A 14781-nucleotide genomic window follows, 5' to 3' on the forward strand; every position below is an offset into this window, starting at 1 on the left:
GCAAAGAAACGATAGGGTGGATGGAGTGAAACTATTTCCCCTGGACGTTCCTCCAGAACAAGTGGACATAGCCTCAAAATCACAGGTGGACAGTTCAGGAGTGATGTCAGTAAGTACGTATTCAGGACCTCTCTCCCTGCCAGTAAACTGCTGCCTTGGGGGGTTAGTTCACAATTTTAAAACTGAGATTGATAGACTTTTGTTTGGCAATGATATTAAAGAAATGGAACCAAAATGAGTAAATTAAACCTAATTGAATGGCAGAACTGGCCCAGGATTGAATGGCCCACACCTGTTCCTATATTCTTAGTAGCTTATTGCTTAGTTAGACAAACAGGTGTTCTTCCTCTAATTTATTCACCCGATTCAAAGTTCCAATAACCTTGTATAAATGATGAATTTGTATGTGTAACCTGGTGTGGCTAACAGTGTCTATACAAGTACAGCATCTTTCAACTTCAAATGGATCCCTGAAAGTAGTCTGCCAGATGACTTAGTCTGACTTTAGCCTACAGATCAGATCCATGTGTGGCACTGTTGCCACAGTTCAGGATGACTGCTCAAACCATCTGCCAACCCTAGAAATGATTGGTCCTGTTGTTTTGTTGCAAGGGATGAAAATTCAGCAACAGCCCCTGCTTTTGCCTGCGTTTTACATAGACGTTTTACACCCATCCCATCCATTTGGCAGCCAAGGTACACCAATCCAGTGATCCCAAAATAACACTTCTCAGCTTGGACTGTTAACACCGTCTTGCTCAATTAAGTGGTGATGTAGCAAGGTGTTTGACCTACACCCAACTGAAAACACTAGCCATCTGCAATTGCCCAAATGCAATGCCAGATCCAGCAGGATGGAACCCACAGCTCTGGCTTGTGCCAGACACGTTCTGCATCTCAAAAGGGCATAAATGTGAATTGGTACAAAGAGGCAAAGGTGGAGCACACTCAGGCTCCAACACTTGGCAGTACCAGTCTACCTTGATCAGGATGAGAGCTGTAAGATACAAGTATTTCCCAGCTTCTCAAACATCAATGCAAAGGCTTTCATTTGGTCATTCAAGAAAGGTTGTTGGTTCAGTCATGTTTTTGCACCCATATTCACTGCATTCCTTTGGAGTAAACTTAGCACTCTTACAAAAACAAACTTATGGAATTTTATTAATTTAATTGAATTTTATGTTACATAAATTGGTTACTAACAAAACAACTCCGGAAGTACACTCCTTGTCTCCATATACACACAGACTTGTGGCTGTGGGGAACCTGGGCCCTACATTCGCACAGTCATTGATGTCTGCATCATCGCATTGTAAATAAAGGTGTTATTGAAAGGTACAAACTGCCTAGTGATGATTTTGATGGCCTCCTGGGCAGCAGCTCCTAGAGAAATAAAAAAATCAATCACACAGCGATTAATAATAGATTACCATTAACCAACTAACATGCAATGATACACAAAACCTTTGAAGACACAAAGGCTGAAAGAGGGACACCAGAGTCCAGGACATGAATGTGTAATTATCCCACCAAAAACACAGCTGGAGACTGCCCTGCTGTATGCGACTTGGATTGATTTTACACACGTTATCTTGTATAATGTAACTATCCTCCACTCACTGACTTTGCTGGAGTAAATAATCTTGCTGTACTTGGGAGAGTTTCAATGGTGAGCTCCAACTTGCTGTAGTAAGACAGATTGAGCAGAATGGTTACCTGGTTGAGGTGGTGAGGTCGATCAGTGGTTAGAGATCCCAGGGGAGCGGTAGCTCATTTGTTGAGGTGTGGGTGGATGCTGTGGGCATGTTGGGGGTGTAGGGTCGGGAGGGTTTCAGGTGGGGCCTGAGGTTTCACAGACAAGGCAAATGAATTCAAGCTTCATTGTCATTTTCTACCTTGCTGTCACACTGACGAGACCACCCCCCACCAAACCAGGTAACGTTAACCCTTTGTTTCTCTCTTCACAGATGCTGCCAGACTTGCTGAGTATTTCCAGCATTTTAGGTTTTTATTTCAGATTTCCAGCATTTTTCCAGCTTTTGAATGCAGGAGGTAGGTGTGAAGGCACTTACCTCCCGACCCACCAAGTCCTCGCATCATAAAGCTGCCATTTGGGAACTCGGCCAACAGCAGTTAAAGCTCACAGCCTTGTTATCATATTTAAAGTTGCAACCATCCTTCATGGATCAGGCTGGTTGCCCAACCAAATTCCCACCTCAGTTAAAGCTGGAGATGAGCGAGTAAAGGTGGGTTTGGGTCAGGAAACATATTTTTGAGACTTCAACCAAACCCCCCTTTTCTCAACCCAATCCCACCCATATTTTTTTAATAAGTTAAAATTCAGCCCTCCGTTTAAATAGACTATGTTTGTTATAAAAATGATTGGTTTTTTGTGAATCCCATCTGCACTCATTGGCTGACGCTCTTGTGCCAATACTCGGTGCAAACAAAGAAACACAAATGGTTTTGTGAGAATGGAATGCCCAGAGCAAGGCCTGATATGGTGCCAGCACTGATACAAACATGACGAGGCATATGAGAAGTATATTAGAGAGGTGTGGATTGATGGGACTGGACAGCCATTGCTGGTCTCCATTTAGAAACATACCGGCAGCGGACGTACTCTAGTGATCTCATGACTGCAATCCCAGCCAACAGGTTTTTAAATCCTCCACAATTCTGTGGCGTTTATTCCACTATGTTGAAATTTCTAAGACCCTTATCAAGCTGAGCAGATTGAGATCAATGTGAGGTCAACGTAGGGGAAATGGTGCAACAGCAATAACGTCACTAGATTTTTAAGCAATTCTTTCATGGGACGTGGGCATCACAGGGAAACCAGCATTTGTTGCCCATCCCTAATTGCCCTTGTACTGCTTGTGAGGCCATTTCAGATGGCGCTTAGGAGACAACCACATTACTGTGGGTCTGGAGTGAGATTAGTGGACATTAGTGAGCCAGATGGGTTTTTACAACAATTGATCCCAGTTTCATGGTCACCATCACTGAGATTAGCTTTAAAATTCCAGATTTTATTAACTGAATTCAAATTCCACCAGCTGCCATGGTGGAATTTGAACTCGTCCTCAAAAGCATTACCCTGGGTCTCTGGATTACTAGTCCAGTGACATTACCACCATGTCACCATCTCCCCACCTAGTAATCCAGAGGATGCCCTGGGTACATGGGTTCAGATCTCAGCATGACAGTTGATGGAATTTAAATTCAATTGATTAAAAAACCCGGAATTGAAAGTATGAAACCATCATTGATTGTTGTAAAAATCCAATCGCTTCACTAATGTACTTTAGGGAAGGAAATCTGCCGTCCTTACCTGCTCTGGCCTACATGTGACTCCAGACCCACAGCAATGTGGTTGACTCTTAATTGCTCTCAAGGGCCATTAGGGATGGGCAACAAATGCTGACCTTGCCAGTGATGTCTACATCCCGTCAACAAATTAAAAAAAAAATTCACTTTGGAGCCAAGAAAGACAGAAGTCAGAATATTTTCTTAATGGTGAAAGACTCGAAACGTTCAGGAGCAAAAGGGAGTTTGAATGCTCAGGTAAACAAATCACTAAAAGCTAGTGCATAGCTAAAAAAAGAAATCAAGGCAGCTAACAGGATGTAGGCCTTTATCATGAGGGGCCTGGATTACAAAAGGGTAGAAAGTGGTGCTTCAACTGTAGAGCCTTGATGAGGCTTCACCTAGCAATTCTGGGCACTGCACTTTGGGAAGGATATACTGATCCTGGAAAGATGCAGCACGGATTCACCAAAATGATACAGACCTTGAAAGGCTGAAGTATGAAGACAGGTCAAATACAGATGGCTTGAATCCCCTTGAGTTAATAGCACTGAAGGGTTATCAAATTGAGACGTTTAAAATGATAAACGATTTTGATAGGATGGATAGAGGGAAACATTTTCCTCTGATAGGGGAGTCCAGAACAAGGGGGCAAAACCTTAAAATTAGAATTAGGTCATTCAGGAGAGAAGTCAATATGAAATTTTTTCCACACAAAAGGTAGCGGAAATCTGGAACACTCTCCCCAAAACAGACTGTGGATGCTGGAGGGACATTTGAAATTTCAAGACTGAGGTTGGATAAATTTCAGTTAGGAAAAGGTAAGATGGGATATTGATGGGAGAACTGAACTGTAGAAATGGCTCGACTCAACCATGATGTCATTGAATGGCAAAACATTAGAGGCAGCATTTTACAAAGACAGCTTATATTTAAAAAACGTTTTTAGAATGGGCAGGGCAGGAAGGGAAAGTAAACAAAACAAACATAACCACCATAACAATCAGAAATTATCCAATAAAAAAAAGAAACATACCTCCCAAAAACGAGGCAACAGCATGTGGTTCTGAAGCACCATAGCGACAACTGAAAGAGAACAAGTAGGCTCTTCAGAAACCCTATGCAGTTAACAGTGGATTTAAACTGTCGATAAAACACAGTAGCCATTTTCTCTTAAACATGCAGTAGCTTCCAAAGTCAAATATTAAATTTTAATCAACTTCGCATTTCCAATTTTACTTTATTCACCTTTGGGCCCCCCAATTGTCATAATTGGCACAGTCACGGATACAAAATTAATCACACGAGATTTAGGACAGAAAGCAGGACAAACTCTTTCACGCAGAACGTTATGAGATTGGGGAATAGATTATTGGAGTCAGTGATTACCCATTCCCTTCTGGATATAGTTTCAGGCTGATAACAGAGTTGGTGTGAGGTATAGTGAACCCTCACAGTGATCTCTTGTCATGGGATTCTGAATGAGTTGGTGTGTAGGATTATGAACCCCCAAATTAGCATAATTTCAGTGTGTTGAAGGAGTTGGTGTGAGGGATTGTGAAGCCCCCCCAACATTGGTGTACTGTCGGGGGGCGCTGGAGGAGTTGGTGAGGGAGACTGTGAAGTTCCAACACTGATATATCTTGAGGGGGTTCTGAAGGAGTTGGAGGTGGGTGAATTGGACTAACAGATGTGAACCTCTCCCAGCAGCTTTGTCCTTTTAGACATCTTCCACTGAGCAAAGAACGTTTAAACACTAACGTACAATTCATGGATGTAGTCATCCTTCACGGATACCGAGACACCCCAATCTTGCAGCAGGCTGACCACGCATGATTTCAACTTTCCAATGTCCTCTTCAACTTGGTTATTATAAACACCTGCCAGAAGAAAAATTCATTATCTCCTCAAAACACAGCATGATTGAAAAAAATGCAAGACCTCTCCTCTCCAGCATTGGGTTACAGTTTCCACAGTGATCCAGTCTTTTATTAGTATAGAGATTCAACCAGGAGACAGACCAGAAGCAACAGCTATGGTTCCTCTCTTCCCTAACCAAGAACTACTGTGGAAACTGTCACGCCCTCAACTGATGCACCAGCTGAGATCACTATTCTGGGAACGGTACCTGGATCCTTCTCGTGTGGAAGGTTATTTCCACATGCGCAAGGTGCACTTATCCACTCTGCCATCATATTCCTCCAGCAAACAGAATGACTTTATTGGGAGCACATCGTGGTAGGACATTCAGAGCATTGCTACACAGAATGATAGAGCACACTATAACCCCCGACAGAATCAATTACTGATACTACCCCGGGAATTAATTTTCCACAATTTTGCCCAATATAGGTCATTGAGATAATTCATTTTGGACCTAAAAAGGATAAATCAGAGTACTTGCCAAATGGTGAAAAGCTAAAAACAATGTCGGTCCAAAGAGATTTAAGGATCCACGTACACAAATCATTATAATGTCATGGACAGGTACAGAAAATACACAAGGACACAATGAAAAAGACTAACAGAATTCTGACCTCTACACCTAGAAGACTAGAATATGAGGTGGTATGAGTCATGTTTCAGCTAAAGAAATCTCTCATTAGACCACACCTTGAATACTGTGTTCAGTTCTGACACCACACCTTAGGAAGAACATGTTGGTCTTGGAGGGAGTACAGTGTAGATTTACCACAATGAAACCTGGACTCTAAGATTAAATCTTGAGGAGAGATTACACAAACTAGGGCTGTATTCCCTGGAACTTACAAAGTTAAGGGGCAATTTGATCTAAGTTTAAGATATCAAGGGGAACAGATAAGGCAAATAGTAATTTCTTACCTAGGGGTAAAGGTTAGATGGCATAGTCTAAAGTTAGAGCCAGACCTTTCAGGAATTAAATTAGATAACACTTCTACACACACAAAGGGTGATAGGAGTTTGGAACTGCCTTCTGCAAACAATGGCAGAGTGGTAATGTCACTGCACTAGTAATCCAGAGACCCAGACTAATGCTCTGGGAATGTGGATTCAAATCCCACCACGGAATTTAAATTCAATTTTAAAAATCTGGAATTAAAAGCTAGTCTCAGTAATGGTGACCATGAAACTATCAGTAACTCTTGTAAAAACCCATCCGGTTCATTAATGTAATTGAGGGAAGGAAATCTGCCATCCTTATCCAGTCTGGCCTTCATGTGACTCCAGACCCACAGCAATGTGACTGATTCTTAACTGCCCTCTGAAATGGCCTAGCAAGCCACCCTGTTCAAGGGCAATTAGGGATGGGCAATAAATGCTGGCCTTGCCAGAGATGCTCAGATCCCATGAAAGAATAAAAATTAATGCAACATCAGTTGTTCATTTTAAATCTGAAATTAACCAAAGGGATATGGGGCAAATTCTGCTACATGGAATTAGGTACAGCCCAAGGGTGTCTTGAAGTGCTTTTCAGTGATGAAGTATATTTTGAAACGTCTTCACTGTTGTAATGTAGGAAATGCAGCAGCCAACTTGCACATAACAAGCTCCCACAATCTGTTTTATACTGATGCTGTCTGATGGGTAAATGTTGGCCAGAACACCAGGGAGAACTCCTTGCACTTCTTTAAAAAAACTAACACCCACCAACTGGGCAGATGAGGTCTCGGTTTAACGTATCATTTGAAGGACAGCACCACTGATAGTTTGGCCCTCCCTCAGTACTGTTCTGGAGTGTCAATGATTAGATTTTTGTGTTCAAGTCTGGAAGCGGCACTCAAATGCCCAACTTTCTGACTCAGAGACGAGAGTACTATCCACTGAGCCACAACTGACACTGACAATTGGGGTGACTGCTGCTGTGAGCTGAGAATGATTCCTATGTATGTATGTATGTATGTATGTATGATGAATCTCAATCTGAAAATACAGAGAGTTAATTCCATGCCTGGTGAGTTGTAGCTTGTCAGGAGATGGTTGCTAACATGACATGGGGGTACATACCTGGGTATCGCCCATGCTGCCTGTGAAAACAATCAACAGCTCGAAGCATTATGTATAAAACCATTTCACTGTCGAGATTCTCCATGCAAGATGCTGGAAGGCAAAAAAAAATCTACTCATAAGCAAGATGTTTACAACCCTAGTGTACATGAGGTTAAGTATGCCTGAAAGGTGTTGGAACAAACAGGTGGGCATGAACTGTAAAGGATGGGATTCATGATCAGTTGTTGTACGAAGGTGATGAGGTAGAGGAGCACTGTCATCTGCAAACAAGAAGTGCTCTGATCTTTTCCACAGACTTAAATGGTTTTCACATAATTGAGGAGAGTACATGGCAGACAGACAATGCATCTTTCATTTTTATCTGAATTGCACCAGATCATCCACCATGCTCCAGAGCAGTGAGACTTATAGAATAAGATGTTGGGTCTAGGGTCAGGCAGCTAGTGAGGTTACAGCCTTTTACACAATTTGGGAATGATTAGTATCGCAAAGGATACACATCAGGAAATAAACTATTGTCTGCCTGATGCTGGACATTCTCAGAATTTCAGGCAACATCAGTCGTAGCTGTGGCTTTAGCCACTAGGCCCTAAGCTCTGGAATACCCTCCCTAAACTTCTCTGCATCTCCCTGTCCCCTCCTTTAAGATGCTCCTTAAAGCATACCTCTTTGACCAAGCTTTTGCTCATCTGTCCTTCACTCCCTCCACCATTGACGCACAGTGGCAGCAGTGTGTACCATCTACAAGATCTACTACAACAACTTATCAAGGCTCCTTTGACAGCAGCTTCCAAACCCTCTACCATCTAGAAGGACAAGGGCAGCAGATGCATGGGAACACCACCACCTGGAAGTTTCCCTCCAAGCCACACATCATTTTGACTTGGAACTATATCACTGTTCCTTCACTGTCGCTGGGTTAAAACCCTGGAACACTCTCCCTAACAGCCCTGTGGGTGTACCTTCGCTCAGCTCACCATCACCTTCTCAAGGGCATTTGGGATGGGCAATAAATGCTATCCTTGCAAACGGTGTCCATATCCCTGAAGAATTTTTTTAAAAAAATGCTTTGTTGTCAAATTTTGATTGCTAAGTGCATCGGTGAAGCACGTTGTGAAGTTTTACTGTTAAAGGTTCAATATAAATATAAGTTGTTGATATTATATATCTGTGAATAGGAATAATGGCTAGCACTGGAGGTTGCACGGACTGCTGACCTTGACTTCTGAAGGAGGCAGAAAACTGTTTTTTTATTCGTTCATGGGATGTGGGCTCTGCTGGCTGGGCCAGCATTTATTGCCCATCCCTAATTGCCCTTGAGAAGGTGGTGGTGAGCTGCCTTCTTGAACCGCTGCAGTCCATGTGGTGTAGGCACACCCACAGTGCTGTTAGGGAGGGAATTCCAGGATTTTGACCCAGCGACAGTGAAGGAACGGTGATATATATCCAAGGTGAGTGGCTTGCAGGGGAACTTCCAGGTGGTGGTGTTCCAATCTGTCTGCTGCCCTTGTCCTTATGGATGGTAGCAGTCATGGGTTTGGAAGGTGCTGCCTAATGAGGTTTGGTGAGGTCCTGCTGTGCATTTTATAGACGATACATTCTGCTGCCACTGTGCATCGGTGGTGGAGGGAGAGATTGTTTGTGAATGGGGTGCCAGTCAAGTGGGATGCTTTGTCCGGATGGTGTCAAGCTTCTTGAATGTTGTGGGAGATGCTCTCATCCAGGCAAGTGGAGAGTATTGAATCACATTCCTGCCTCGTGCCTTGTAGATGGTGGACAGGCTTTGGGGGAGTCAGGTTGTGAGTTACTTGCCTCAGGATTCCTAGCTTTTGACCTGCTCTGGTAGCCACAGTATTTATATGGCTAGTCCAGCTCAGATTCTGGACAATGGTAACCCCTAGGTTGTTGACAGTGCAGGATTCAGTGATGGTAATGCCATTGAAAGTCAAAGAGCAATGCTTAGATTCTCTCTTGTTGGAGATGGTCATTACCCAGCACTTGCGTAGTATGAATGTTATTTACCACCTGTCAGCCCAAGCCTGGATACTGTCCAGGTCTTGCAGCTTTTGGACATGGCCTGTTTCAGTATCTAAGGAGTCGTGATTGGTGCTGAACATTGTGCAATCATCAACGAACATCCCCACTTCTGACCTCATGATGGAAGGAAGGTCATTGATGAAGCAGCTGAAGATGGCTGGGCCTAGGACACTACCCTGAGGAACTCCTGCAGTGATGTCCTGGAACTGAGATGATTGACCTCCAACAACCACAACCATCTTCCTTTGCGCTTGGTATGACTCCAACCCATGGAGAGTTTTGCCCCCAATTCCCACTGACTTGTTTTACTAGGGCTCCTTGATGCCACACTTGGTCAGATGCTGTCTTGATGTCAAGGACAGTCACTCTCATCTCACCTCGGGGGTTCAGCTCTTTTGTTCATGCTTGAACCAAGGCTGTAATTGCACAATTTTCAGCACCACCAGCTAAATGACCCTGGCAGCACCCAAACTGAGCTTCAGTGAGCAAGTTATTGCTAAGTGCCGCTTGACAACACTGTCGATGACCCCTTCCATCACTTTACTGATGACCGAGTAGATTGTTGGGGCAGTAATGGGCCATGTCGGATTTGTCCTGCTTCATGTGTACAGGATGTACCTGGGCAATTTTCCACATTGCCAGGTAAATGCCAGTGTTGTAGCTGTACTGGAACAGCTTGGCTAGGGGCCCAGCAAGTTATGGAGCACAAGTCTTCTGTACTGTTGCCGGGATATTGTCAGGGCTCATGGCCTTTGCAGTATCCAGTGCCTTCAGCCATTTCTTGATATCATGTGGAGTGAATCAAATTGGCTGAAGGCTGGCATCTGTGATGCTAGGGAACTCTGGAGGAGGTTGAGATGAATCATGACGAGGAGTATAATTACACAGAATAAAAAGGAGCACATTTTTGATGAGAACAGCATAGCTGCCACTTGGAAGAATAAGGGCAGGTGCACGGAAACATCATCATCTCTAAATAGTCCAAGGCACATGCTATCCTGACTGGAACATACATCAACTGTTTCTTCATTGTTGCTGAATCAAAATTCTGGAACTCTCTTAATTAACAGCACCAGACAGATTGGGCGTCAGCACCTCAGACAGTGCAGCACTCCCATAATACAGAAGATTGTGGTCATTGAACTTCCAAAAGTCTAAACTAAAACAATTAAAATACACAACTGCAAAACTCCTGAAAGTCAGTTTAGTGCTTTGGACATAACCTTTCATCTTCAAATACAGGTTGGCTGACTGCACATGTCCACTATTAATTTTTATTTTAAACATACCCCCTTTAAGGCCATTGTGGGCCCCACAAACTGATAACATTTACCGATTTGATCTTTATTGGTTGTCTCTGCATTGAACTCCTCTGCCAGCGAACGGCATCGGACAAGTCGTAGAAAAGCAGCATTCCTGCCTGGTGGTGGAGATAGCAGAGATTAGAAGACATTCCATTAAAAAAATGAACTCAAAACAAATTCAGGAAAACAATGACAAATGTTTAAGAGCATTATCTTCTCCAACCACAAATTCTGCTTATGGAGAAAACAGTTGGAAAACCAAGCACTTTGCTGCACCAACTTACCATGCTAATTTTTTTTAAAAGTCTACAATTCCCCACAAATCAAGACTTCTGATCTCAACTGAGCCAAGAGTGAAATCCAGGACAGGGATATTAGCCAGGACATTCTCATGTAACTCCAAGACTAGAATTCACTCCCCAAGCCTCATCACCCTCTCTCACCTCTTTTAAGATATGATCTTATCAAATGGAGGAACAGGCTCAAGGGGTTGAAAAGCTTCCTCCCATTCTTAAGACACCCCTTAAATGCTAGCCCCTTTGACAAAGCTTTTGATCACCTGTTCTAATATCTCCTTACGTGGCTTGGTGGTAGTTTCTCTCCAATTTACAATCCTGTGATTGCTGACAAAAAGAGATATGCTGTCGAAGCTTTTCATCTTGCATCATTATCAGGACAGATGCAAGAATACCAACTTTCAAAGGTTACAACAATTTATACAGCATGAGAAAAGGGTGCTCATTGGTTGGCAAGTGGACTATGAGTGGTCAGAGTCATAAAGTCATAGGGGTCTACAGCACAGAAAAAGGCCATTTGGCCCATCGAGCCTGTGCCAGTCAAACAAGAACTTAACTATTTTAATCCCATTCTCCAGCACTAGGCCCATGGCCTTGTATGCCATGGTATGGCATCGCAAGAGCACATCCAAATACTTCTTAAGTGTTGAGGGTTTCTGCCTCTACCACCATTTCAGGAAGTGAGTTCCAGATTCCCACCACCCTCTGGGTGAAAAAATTCTTCCTCACATCCCCTCTAAACCTCCTGCCTCTTACCTTAAATCTATGCCCCCTAGTTATTGATCCCTCCATCAAGGGGAAAAGATCCATCCTGTCTAACCGATCTATGCCCCTCAATTTTATACAACTCAATCATGTGCCCCCTCAATCTCCTCTGCTCCAGGTAAAACAATCCCAGTCTATCCAATCTCTCCTCATAACAAAAACTCTCCAGCCCAGGCAACATCCTGGTAAATCTCCTCTGCATTCTCTCTAGTGCAATCACATCCTTCCTATAATGCGGATTCCAGAACTGCACGCAATACTCTAGCTGTGGCCTAACCAGAGTTTTATACGGTTCCAGCATAATCTCCCTGCTCTTATATTCTGTGCCTCAGCTAATAAAAGCAAGTATCCCATATGCCTTCTTAACCACCTATCTACCTTGTCCCGCTACATTAAGGGACCGGTGGACATGCACACCAAGGTCCCTCTGATCCTCAGTGCTTCCCAGGGTCCTACCATTCAGCATGTATTCCCATGCCTTGTTTGTCCTGCCCAAGTGCATCACCTCACACTTATCCAGATTAAATTCCATTTGCCACTGGTCAGCCCATCTGACCAGCCTGTCTATATCCTCCTGTAATCTAAGGCTATCCTGCTCACTATGTACCGCATCACCAATTTTCGTGTCATCCGCGAACTTACTGTTCAACCCTCCTACATTAAAGTCTAAATCGTTTATGTATACCACAAACAGCAAGGGACACAACACCGATCCCTGTGGAACCCCACTGGACACAGGCATCCAGTCACAAAAACACCCCTCGACCATCACCCTCTGCTTCCTGCCACTCAGCCAATTCTGGATCCAATTGCCAAATTGCCTTGGATCCCATGGGCTCTTATCTTCATTATCAGTATCCCATGCGGGACCTTATCAAAAGCCTTGCTGAAGTCCAAGTAGACTACGTCAAATGCAATGCCCTCATCCACATACCTGGTCACCTCTTTGAAAAATTCAATCAAATCGGTCAGACATGACCTCCCCTTAACAAAACCATGCTGACTGTCCTTGATTAATCCCTGCCCCTCCAAGTGTAGATAAATTCTGTCTCTCAGAATTGCTTCCAATAGTTTCCCCACCACTGAGGTTAGACTGACTGGCCTGTAGTTCTCCGGTTTATCCCTTCCTCCCTACTTGAATGTTAGCTGTCCTCCAGTCCTCTGGCACCTCTCCTGTGGCCAGAGAGATATTGAAAATTATTGCCAGCACCCCTGCTATCTCCTCCCTTGCCTCACTCAACAGCCTGGGATACATTTCATCCGGGCCTGGAGATTTATCTACTTTTAAGCCTGCCAGACCACTGAGAACCTCTTCCCTTTCTATGCTAATTTCTTTAATTATATCACAGTCCTTCTACCTCATTTCCATACCTACTTCGTCCCCCTCACTTGTGAACACCGACAAAATATTCATTTAGAACCCTACCTATGTCTTCTGGCTCCACACACAAATTACCACTATGGTCTTTAATGAGCCCTACTCTTTCCCTAGTTATCCTCTTACTCTTAATGTACTTGTAAAATAACTATGGGTTTTCCTTGATTCTACATGCCAATGTTTTTTCATGCCCCCTTTTTGCTCTCCTAATTTCCTTTTTAAGTTTCCCCCTACACATTCCATGCTCCTCAAGGGCTTCTGCTGTTTTGAGCCCTCAGTATCTGCCACGAGCCTCCCTTTTCCTCTTTATCCAATCCTGTATATCCCTTGACGTCCAGGGTTCCCTGGATTTATTGGTCCCACCATTTGTCTTTACTGGAATATGTTGGCCCTGTGCTGTCTCTATTTCCTTCTTGGAATGAGTCCCACTGCTCTGATGCAGATTTACCTAAAGTAGCAGCCCTCAGTCCACTCTGGCCAAATCATATCTGATCTTATTAAAATCGGCCTTCACCCAATTTAGAACTTTGACTTCTGGCCCATCCTTGTCCTTTTCCATAACAACCTTGAATCTAACGGAGTTATGATCACTATCTGCAAAATGCTCCCCCACTGATACCTCTACCACTTGCCCAGCTTCATTCCCTAAAATTAAGTCCAGGACCACCCTCTCTCTTGTAGGATCTTTAAGTACTGGCTTAAAAAGCTCTCCTGGATGCATTTTAAGAATTCCGTTCCCTCTGAACCTATCACACTGTTACTAACCCAGTTAATGTTGGAGAAGTTGAAATCCCCTACTATTACTACATTATTACTTTTACATTTCTCTGAAATTTGCCTACATATCTGCTCTTCTACTTCTCTCTGTCTGTTTGGAGGCCTATAGTACACTCCTAGCAATGTGATTGCTCCTTTTTTGCTTTTAAGTTCTACCCAAATGGCTTCATTTGAGTAGCCTTCTATGATGTCATCCCACTTTACTGCTGTAATTGATTCCTTGAACAATACTGCGATACCATCTCCTCTTTTACTTCCTTCCCTGTCTCACCTGAAGACCCTATATCCTGGAGTACTGAGCTGCCAATCCTGCCTCTCTCTCAACCATGTCTCTGTGACAGCAATTACATCATACTTCCATGTGTTCATTTGTGCCCTCAACTCATCTGCCTTATTCATCAGACTCCTTGCATTAAAATACCATCCAACCTTGCCAAACTCCCTTGTGCCTTAACTGGCCTATAATTTCTATGCCTTCCAGACTCACTTGCTCCCTCTTCTATTTTTGGCTGTGCATCTCCCCCTGCTGAACCTCATCCCAGGATCCCATCACCCTGCCAAGTTAGTTTAAACCTTCCCCAACAGCACTAGCAAACCTCCCCGCAAGGATGTTGGTCCCATTCTGGTTCAGGTGCAACCCGTCCCACCGTCCCCAGAAACAGTCCCAATGTCCCAGAAATCTAAAACCCTCCCTCCTGCACCATCTCTCCAGCCACGCATTCATCTAGACTAAACTCCTATTTCGATACTCACTAGCACGTGGCACCAGAAGTAATCCAGGGATTAATAACTTTGAAGTGCTGTTTTTTAATCTGTTTCCTAGCTCCCTAAATTCTTGCAGGACCTCATCCTCTTTCTACTTACGTCGTTGGTACCAATATGTACCACCATCTCTGTCTGTTTGCTCTCCCGCTTTTGAGTGCCCTAC

General features: G+C 43.6%; 1 protein-coding gene across 2 annotated transcripts in view; it reads right to left on the minus strand.

The window, feature by feature from the left end:
- Positions 1-1143: 1143 nt before the first annotated feature.
- The window catches only part of nae1 (nedd8 activating enzyme E1 subunit 1), a 45642-nt gene continuing 32004 nt past the window's right edge, over positions 1144-14781 (minus strand). For both annotated transcript variants that reach the window (XM_041192525.1, XM_041192526.1), the window contains exons 16-20: positions 10667-10753; positions 7294-7386; positions 5075-5189; positions 4346-4395; positions 1144-1383 (exon numbers count right to left, since the gene is read on the minus strand). In XM_041192525.1, coding sequence (XP_041048459.1) covers positions 1274-1383; positions 4346-4395; positions 5075-5189; positions 7294-7386; positions 10667-10753 — 455 coding nt within the window. In that variant the 3' untranslated portion in view covers positions 1144-1273. The remainder of the gene's footprint in view (positions 1384-4345; positions 4396-5074; positions 5190-7293; positions 7387-10666; positions 10754-14781) is intronic.

This window comes from Carcharodon carcharias, chromosome 7, assembly GCF_017639515.1.
Source record: "Carcharodon carcharias isolate sCarCar2 chromosome 7, sCarCar2.pri, whole genome shotgun sequence".
Classification (NCBI taxonomy): domain Eukaryota; kingdom Metazoa; phylum Chordata; class Chondrichthyes; order Lamniformes; family Lamnidae; genus Carcharodon; species Carcharodon carcharias.